Below are 9,240 nucleotides of genomic sequence, written 5' to 3'. Positions count from 1 at the left end.
TTACATTCCTGGAAGGTTGGAACTACAGTTAGGTTAGGGATTAAGTCTTGGTTTACTGATGTGGGGTTTAGCACAAGTGACTCCATTTTGAGCCTTCTGTTTCCTTTTTAACAAGCCTAACTGTTTAGGGACAATTAGAGAAGCACTGGGTGGTTTACTTTAACCCAAGATACAAATGTAATACTTGGCAATCTCAGGGAACAATATTGTTTTATACACTGAGCTCAATTAGGAGAACATTTTTTTAATAGAAAGGAAGTTTACATTAGAAAGTCTCAACTGGGCTACCACAGTGCCTTCCTTCTTCCTGTCAGTGGTTCATGGGTTTTTCCTAAGCCTCTAAGCAGGTGGCTGCCTTTGTGGAGCTCCAAGGTTTTTGTTCATCTTCCACTATTATTTTTATTACCGTGGAACTACTGAGAGCACAGAAATACACCGCCGAGTCTGCCAGTTGTACGAGAGAGATGGTGAGAGCGATGGATTTTTCTGTCTTTTGAAAGTTCATGGAGAGGCGACCCTGCTTTGCATTTGGCTTGCTTTCATCCTGGTAAATGAGGAAATGCATCCTTCCACTGGGAGGCTGTTTGTACCAATACAAAGTATAGTAATTAGTCCAACTGGTTTCATACTTGCACTCCATGGTGGCAGCTTTTCCTTCCTGAATTATTACCGTATTCTGCATTTGGATCACTCTCTCAGCCATGCCAGATCCTATGGAAAAAGAAAGGAAGTTTGGTTCTCTGAAATGTCTCAGATGGGTCATGAGGACTGGATTAATTTATGACACAAGGAGAAAGAAAAGAACCACATAGCATTTCATTTGCCCATCATCTCTCTTCCCTCTTAATATCCCTGTCCGTTACAGCTTGCAGAGTCCCATTCTCGAACTAGAAGAGGCAGCTGAGGCCTCATGTTTACAGCCACTCTTACTGAAGCCAAAGGAGGCCAGGAATGCCCACAGCAGGCCAGGGCAGAGCATGATAGAAATTCTTCTGGTTGAAATTTCTCTTGGTCTCACTTCAGTCCAGAGACCAGATCTTATCTGAGTCTCTGAGTGTAGGGTTCCTGGGGCTATAAGATGTTTCTGTCCCCAAATAGGAAGTAAGGTTCACAAGTGGGATGTCCCACTGCTATATGCAGAGACTGAAAATCTATCCCACCGCAAACCTCTGCTTTGCCTTGATGTTCTTCTGCAGCAATACACTTGAAAAATGGCTATTCTATCCAGCAAGGTACAAAAATGAAGTTTAATTATCTTTTTGTTATTGAATTCTCACTTAATATTATTGTGATCAGAGACTATATTCTGAATGATTTAAATCCTTTGCAACTGATTAAGTCCTGGTTTAAGATCCTGAATATAGTCAACTTTGATCAGTATTCTGTGGGCATTTGAAAAGAATATATATTCTGTTGTTTGAGGTTAAAGTGTTCTGAGATATGTAAAGTAGGTAAAGAATATTAATTGTGTTGGTCATATTTTCTCTACATTTCTACTGAGACATGTGTGTTAATGCCTGCCACTGTGGTTGTATATTTGTTTGTTGATTTTTACATCAACAAATTCTACTGGTTTAATTCTACTGATTTATGTTTGATATATTTTGAAGCCATGCTATTAGGTGCATATAAAAATAGAATTGTTCTTCTATCTTCTTGGTAGATTGTGCACTTAATCATTTTGAAGAGTTGTTCTATATCTCTAATAATTCCTGGTTTAATGTCTACTTTATCTGATATTGGTATAGCTCCTCAGCTTTCTTTTGGCTAGGGACTCCCACAGTCTTGTTATCCATATGCAACAGAATGAAACTGTTATCTCTGCCTCCCACCGTACTAAAAAATTAACTTGAAATGGATCAATGACCTCAATGTGCAAACTAAAACCATAAAACTCTTAGAAAAAAAACATAGATGTAGATCTTTGTGACCTTGAATCGGGCAATGGTTTTAAAATACGACATCAAAACACAAGTAACTAAAGAAAATATAGATAGATTAGACTTCATCAAAATTAAAATCTCTTCTACTTCAAAAGATACTATCAAGAAGGTAAAAAAGAGAACCCCCAGAATGGGAGAAACTATCTGGAAATCATATATCTGTTAAGGGTTGAGTATCTGGAATATATAAAGAACAACTTAAGGATAAAAAGACAAATAACCCAAGGAAAAATTTAATTTTAATAGGGTTTTCCTAGACTGCTAGGGTTGGTGGAGATAAAGGTGACAGGGAATGTTACTTTCCCGAATATACTATACATATTTTCACTATATTTTCTTTTATATAATTTTTATTTTCTACCTTGTGTTTTTATTTCCTATTCACAAATCCAAAAGTAATTTGTATTACAAATATTTTCACTACTCTTAGCTTTCCTTTATAAATATTATTTTCTTTTGCCTTATAAAGGAGTTGGTGACGTTTCTTCCCCTCTAATTTGAATCATTTGTTTAAAATAGTTATTACTTTCCTTTCATAAAGGAGCATTGGGAAAAATGGAAAAATTTCATACCATTGCTGATGTATATATAGACCTATGAGGAATGAAAAAAATCGGTGGTATGTTTGGGCAAAATCTCAAAACTCATGAGTAGTATCAATTGAACCCTGAGTATAGACATTCCTCAAAAACTTTCCCAGTTATTTCTGGTGAGCAGAGGAGAGAGGCAGAGTTACATGTGGCTATCTCTTCCTGTTTATCCTACTCAAAAACAGTGTCTGACACACAGCAGACAGTAAATATTTGTTGAATGTAGAATAGTTGCAATGTGAAAAAGGTTTGCTGGAATTTTTCTGATTGCTCCTTGAATTGAATCTTTTATAATGAACACCCAATACTTTGAAGATGGATTGTACAAAGGAGAATGGCCATAAATGTTACATGAAAAGTATATTTTATGTGTTAGACTGATACAGAGGCATATGCAGATGGATCATCTAGAGTAAGAATATTTATAGTAAATGGTTATCTTTGAGCAGCGGAATTTTAAATGACTTTAATTTTTCTATCACATTTTCTATACTCTCAAAAGTGTCCATAATGAGCATGTGTCAGTTTTATCATAATTATTTAAGGCAATATTTTTTTTCTGAAGGCCTTCCACATTGTCACCCAGAAGAGTTTTAGATCTCTTTGGCACATTATGAACCATGTAAGATTTCAATGAAAGTAACTTAAATACCCCAATGAGGTTATCCTTACAATTTATTTATTGACTTAAAAACACCACTATTTCTCTAGAATATAATATATTGGAGCTAGTACAAATTGTAGTAGCTCATCTTGAGTTATTGAAAATGGAATTTTTAATAATCACAATGATGAGATCTCTGCATTCATTTCAAATTGGAAATAAACACATTACGGCAAGCCATTCAATCCCAAACCTGCTTGAGGACAAAGAATGTGGCTGGGTCCCCAGCTACAGGCTGAAGGTGCCTGAAGAGTTCTATATAACTACTAAACAGAAATCCAAGGCTGAGTTTCCTGACTGGGTGGCTGTGATATGCAAGAAGGCACATTCAACTTTTTTTTTCAACAGTACTGTGAATCTCCTGTCCTGTTTTCTATCCACATTTGAATGAGTCTGTTAGAAATGTAGAGTCTTTCTCTGCTTCCTTCCTGTACCAAGGAAATAATTCAAAGCCCTGTCAGTATAACTGTACTTGATAACAGCTATTTTTCTCTCCCAGACATTCAGAATTGAAGGACTCTGCCCCACATCCTTTTTTTTTTGGCCACTCACCCCTGTTGAAGCAATGAAGCTGAGTTACTGGATAATTTTCAGAATTTGCAATTTATTTTTAGAGTCTATAGGAAACTTGAGAACCAGAATGACCCTCTTTTCCTTCCCCAGACTTGTGATGGATCCTTCCAGAAACCCTTGGACTCACAGTGCAGCATCTGTGACAAATCTTAGATAAATATATTAATAAGAAACATCCTTTTTTTTTTTTGCCAACTTCCTCAGAATTATACCTAGCGAATAAAAGTGTATGAATTAACATCTCTGTCAGGAGCGTCCAATCACGTCATCTCTAGGAACAGAAAATAGAAGCCATGAAAATATAGAGTTCTACAATAAGGCTGCCCTGACTTAAGTACCAAAGTTTTCCCGAAACAATCTTATTGTTTCGTGAGCCATTGAAACTCCAGCTTCTTGAATTATTGTTAATGTATATAAACTTAAGAACACTATTGTGGGATCTCAAGAAACTTAACAGAAGACCATGGGAGAAGGGAAGGGGAAAAAATAGTTACAGAGAGGGAGGAAGGCAAACCATAAGAGACTCTTAAATACAGAGAACAAACTGAGGGTTGTTGGGGGGGTTTGGTGGGGGAGAGGGGGAGGTGGGTGATGGGCATTGAGGAGGGTACCTGTTGGGAAGAACACTCTTGTGGTTATGTTAAAAAGGAATCTCTTTCTTTTTGAGTACTCCACTTCAAATTTTTAACTCCACACTCAACTTGAAGTTGTCCCTGCTCAGTGAGAAGTCTCCCTTTCTGTATTTGCTCTTGCTCCCCGCAACAACAGATGGCTGTTTGTTATTCAGTGCTCGCTAGGCTTACTGTGTGGGTAGGTAGCCTCTGTTATCTTGGTGCAGTGTCAATCTTAGACTGATCCATGTACCTGGTCCTTGGATCTTGGATTTTCTCAGCATTAGGACCTCTGCTCCTGTGTCAGCCAAACACCACATGTTTCTCTATGCGTCTTGTGTAAGAAAATGTTCTGCCTCTTCCTCATTGTGTAAGCAGAGTTAGGGGGTCCTCAGAAAAAGAAAGATGAAGCATAGCTTTCAAGACACAAGAGAAATCATTTCAGGCCCGCATCTATTTTTGTGATTTATGCCCAACAGGACTACTTGCCCAAGCATCCTGCTTGCAGAATTTCCGAAAAGGTGTTGGAAATTAAAAAGAAATGCAAAAACCTCAGTAGTTAAAGATTTTAAGGAAACAAAGGGAATGCAAAAACTAGCAGTCTCTCCAAAGCCCAACATATCAGATATGATAAATCAGTAGTAAAACTCCCAGTGCTTTTTCAAAAGTAAGGATTGACCTAACACACATTCTTGAATCATTTTTGCAGGATTTAAGCCCCTTTAAGCCTCAAACACCAGGCTAACTGGAGCAGAGAATTGAAGATACTGACCCTTGCTGGCCTTCATGACTTCAATCAACTAGGACCTGGACTCTGCCGTCTTAGGATGGCTTCTGTCACAATTCTATACTGAACTCTCCTTTGTCAAGCCCCTTCGTGAATATGCAGAGTCATGCTTTGGAAACTATTCCCTGTGACCTCCTTATTTGCTGCAAAGAAAGATTACTTTGTATGACGACTCCCCGCTCCGTGTAGTCTCTGTTAACTCACCAGCGAGAGAACTCATGCTTGTTCAGTTACAATTGGTAGCAGAATGATTAATGGAACTGTTATAGGATTTTCAGCTCAGAATGTTTTCCTGCCCCTTCGACAAAGGTAGATGGCTTTTTCCTTGACTATTCTCTCTGTTGCAGTGGATCTTAACTGTGCCCTAGGGGTGTGTGTGTGTGTGTGTGCGTGTGCGCGTGCGTGTGTGCATAGGCGTGTATGCACACATGTGACAGAATTTGCTCTTTATCCCCATGCCCAACAGCCTCAGGCTTTTCCTTTCTGTGAGAGACTGACCTGGGCAAGGTTCTTAGGCAAGGGACTTTTGCCTCCTGCTGTCACAGCCAATCACATGGTGCAGACCAACATCTCTGATGGGGCTCCCTCTATCACCCTCTCTGCTCCCATTTTTGTGAGCACAAGGTGGAGATCTGTGAAAATGGTCCCACCAGTGAATACAGACTCCTCTTGAGTCTGTGACTCCCTGCAGTTCTACATTGTCATGAGAGCCCTCACTCAGTCTTGTGGCTGATTTCTTCTTGCTTATAAGGCAGCCAGCTCCTGTTTTACCTATGGTCTGCTACTGTGGTGCCAGTCCAGATGCCTACTTGTCCTTGGAGTACCCTGTTCCTGTTTGGAATCCAGCCTACTTGGTTTCCTTGTGAATTCAGGTCTCTAATAGGTAAAAGCAAAGTTATGATTTTGCTGTTTATCTAGTTTTACATGGTAGGGTGGATATGACACTCTTTCATGCTTTATATATCTTATGACAAATTGGAACTCTGTCCATCTTCCAATGCACCTAAAATTGAAATATTGGCATCAGGAATGCAGCACTGCAAAATATATGATCATTGTAAGTCACAATTCATAATTGAAATATCTCCTTCCTATTCAATCAGAATAGGACAGCGCTGTTTTACCTTCTGCTGGTTGTATTTTGACTTCTACTGATCGCTAAACCCCCTTTAAGAAAATGAGCCTATTTATATTTTATTTTTAGGAATTTTGTAGAAACTAGAATCTTCATTGGATCTTTGCTGAAGAAGGAACAGGCAAGTTCCAGAAGGGATCTTTGCTGATTCTGTGATTTCAGCTAGATTCCCATGATTGGGAATCATGGGAGTAAATCTGGATCCAAGAAGAATAAATCCCAAAGAAACACTGCAAGGCCGAGGAATCAGGTAATGATAGTTTATTCTGGCCCAGATGGGCTCTTTCTGGGACCTTTAAAAATAGGTCCTGAAGATGAGCTTATGGATAGTATAGATATCCAGGGAACATCTTCTCTATTATTATTCACCTTGGTCTTGATTCCACAGATCATGAGGAGGAATATTTTGTAATATATATAAGGGAACTTGGACACAGACACTTCCCTTAAAGCAATTAGAAACAACTGAATGGTTTTACCTAGAATCTAATTTTTATTCTCGGAATGAACAAGTAATTGACGACACCAATGGGAGTAAGTATTCAACAAGCATAGCAATCCTAATTTCAGTACACAAAGATACAATTTCAGGGGAGGAAGGTCCAAATTGTCCAGCAACAGGTAATAACCACAAAAAAGTTGACACTTGATGTATTTCATTTTTGATTCTCATAAGTTGTCAAAGCCTTAGGTCAGGGCACACCATGAAGAAGAAAGGAGGTGAATGATTTGGCACTGTGTCAGACCTGCAGACATGTGAGATAGGGTCTCTTCATTATCCTTAGCAGAGGATTCCTAGGAGGAATTTTGGGGAAAATGACTCATCAGAATTGAAAGACCAGTCCTGTGGACTTGACAAAAACAAAACAAAACAAAACAAAAAACAAAAACAAAAAAAACCATTGGGAAGTAGGTGACTGAATAAAAAAAAAACCTTCTGTGATTTAGAATCTGCAATCTAACTTTTCGTTTTCCATGAACAAGTCAGGTAGATGCAAACTCAACTGCAGACCCTAGAGTGTATAGTAGTGCCTCATCACATGCATCCTTTAACTCAGTGATGATTAATTAAATCTTGTGATGGCCACGTGACTGTAGGGGGACTCCATTCAATAGACCAGCTACTAGGAGTATGGGAGTCAAAGGGCATGGTAAGCCAAACTGAAGTTGGCAAGGGTTAGAATGAAATGCAGCCAAACAGGTAAGAAAACGTGTCTGGTCCAGAATAGGTTACTATCCTACTTAGTGTGATATGCTTCTGTCCTGTCCATAGTCTTAGCTGAGGTTCCGTTTCTCTGGTCGGTCTTCAAGGCATCCCAGCATATAAATTTCTATTTTGTGTGCTTATTTTTCCCCAGTGTCTTCCCTGACTTATAATAAGAAATATGTATTTGGTCTTTAACCCCATTCATGGCACAGAGCTCTTAAAATCTTTGGAATTTCCTGTGATAAGAGCTTTAAAGGTGTCTTTTATGTTAATGAGGTGACTTTTGGAAAGCGCTTAGGCAACCTAAGGATGGGGACTGCTGCTGGGGACCAGCCTTGTGATTCATTTGGAGCTTTCAGTACCCACCCCCTACACTCCAGGGAGAGGAGGAGGGCTGGAGGCTGCCAATGGCCAGTGACTTAATCAGTCGTAGCTGAGTGATGAAACCTTTGTAAAAACCCAAAAGGACAGGGTACAGAGATCTTCTGGGTTGGTGAACACGGGGAGGTGCTGGGAGAGTAGCTGAGAGAGCATGGACGTTCCGCACTCCTTCCCTATACCTTGCCCTCTGCACCTCTTCCATCTGGCTGTTCCTGAGTTCCTGACATCCTTTTCTAATAAACCAGAATCTAGTAAGTATAACATTTCTCTGAGTTCTGTGAACCACTCTAGCAAATTAATGAGACCTGAGGAGGAGGTCATGGGAACCTCTGCTTTAGCCAGTCTGTCAGAAGTACAGATAGCAACCTGGACTTGCAACTGGCATCAGGAGTCTAAGGAAGGTGTTGTTGGAATCTCTCATCTCTAGTAAGTTGGTCAGAAGTACAGGTAACAACGTGGGCTTTCAACTGCATCTGAAGTGGTGGGGAGCAGTCTTGTGGGACTGAGCCCTCAACCAGTGGGATCTGTCTCCAGACAGATAGTGTCAGAGTTGAGTTGAATTGTAGGATCCCCAGCTAGTGTCTGGACAATTGCTTGGTGTCGTGGGAAGTCCCTCCCACCCCCACAATGGAGTTGAGTCCAGGAACTCAAAAAGAACTATCTGCCCCAAAAGATTGAGTTGAGCAGGTATAAAATCTAGAATAATCAAATATAATTTTAAAATACTGTCCTTCATGTGCTGCTTTAGTTTAAAAATGCCATACTCCCTGGGAAGAAATAGATATACGATGACATCTGAGGACTGTGACTTTTGCAAATGGTCCTGAGTGGTCCCTGAGCCAGCTGTGAAAGAGTACTTCTTGGAATGTATTTAACAACTTCCTTTCTGGATCTTATCTTACACACTGTAACTGCCAGCTGCTAACACATGTCTGGGTAAAGTTTGAGACTTCCCTGGGAGTACGAGAACAGGAAATTGCCACAGGTTGAGTTCTGGCTTTTTGTAAGGCCGTCTCTGAGACAAGAGAAATATGTTGCAGTCTTCCAAGTATGATAATAATGTGATGAGCCTGATAGTTTTACCTGCTTTCTGGAAATTCACAGAATATTGACCCTGTGTTGCACTGGTTTCTGTATCTGTGTGCTGGGGAATGAGGAAAATTCTCTCCCTTCCGGGAGGCCTTTTGCACCAATGCAATACATAACATATAACCCTGGCATCATATGAACAGTCTAGTTTCACAATCTTGCCCTCCTGCCTAGATGGTGTTGGTTGGGATTGAATGACATTTTTGGACACGCTAGATCCTGTAGACGGAAAAAATAACAAGACTGATCCCCTGAACTGA

General features: G+C 39.8%; 1 gene segment (V, D, J or C); it reads right to left on the bottom strand.

Moving 5' to 3' along the window:
• Positions 1–331: 331 nt before the first annotated feature.
• LOC131517955 (T cell receptor delta variable 1-like) lies at positions 332–1,054 on the bottom strand. The segment is given in 2 exon segments: positions 332–711; positions 931–1,054. Coding segments are annotated over 2 exon segments (429 nt in total).
• Positions 1,055–9,240: the final 8,186 nt, after the last annotated feature.

This window comes from Neofelis nebulosa, chromosome 7, assembly GCF_028018385.1.
Source record: "Neofelis nebulosa isolate mNeoNeb1 chromosome 7, mNeoNeb1.pri, whole genome shotgun sequence".
Classification (NCBI taxonomy): Eukaryota; Metazoa; Chordata; class Mammalia; order Carnivora; family Felidae; genus Neofelis; species Neofelis nebulosa.
Note: the sequence above shows the minus strand (reverse complement) of the source record. Positions and strands in the feature narration are given on the sequence as shown.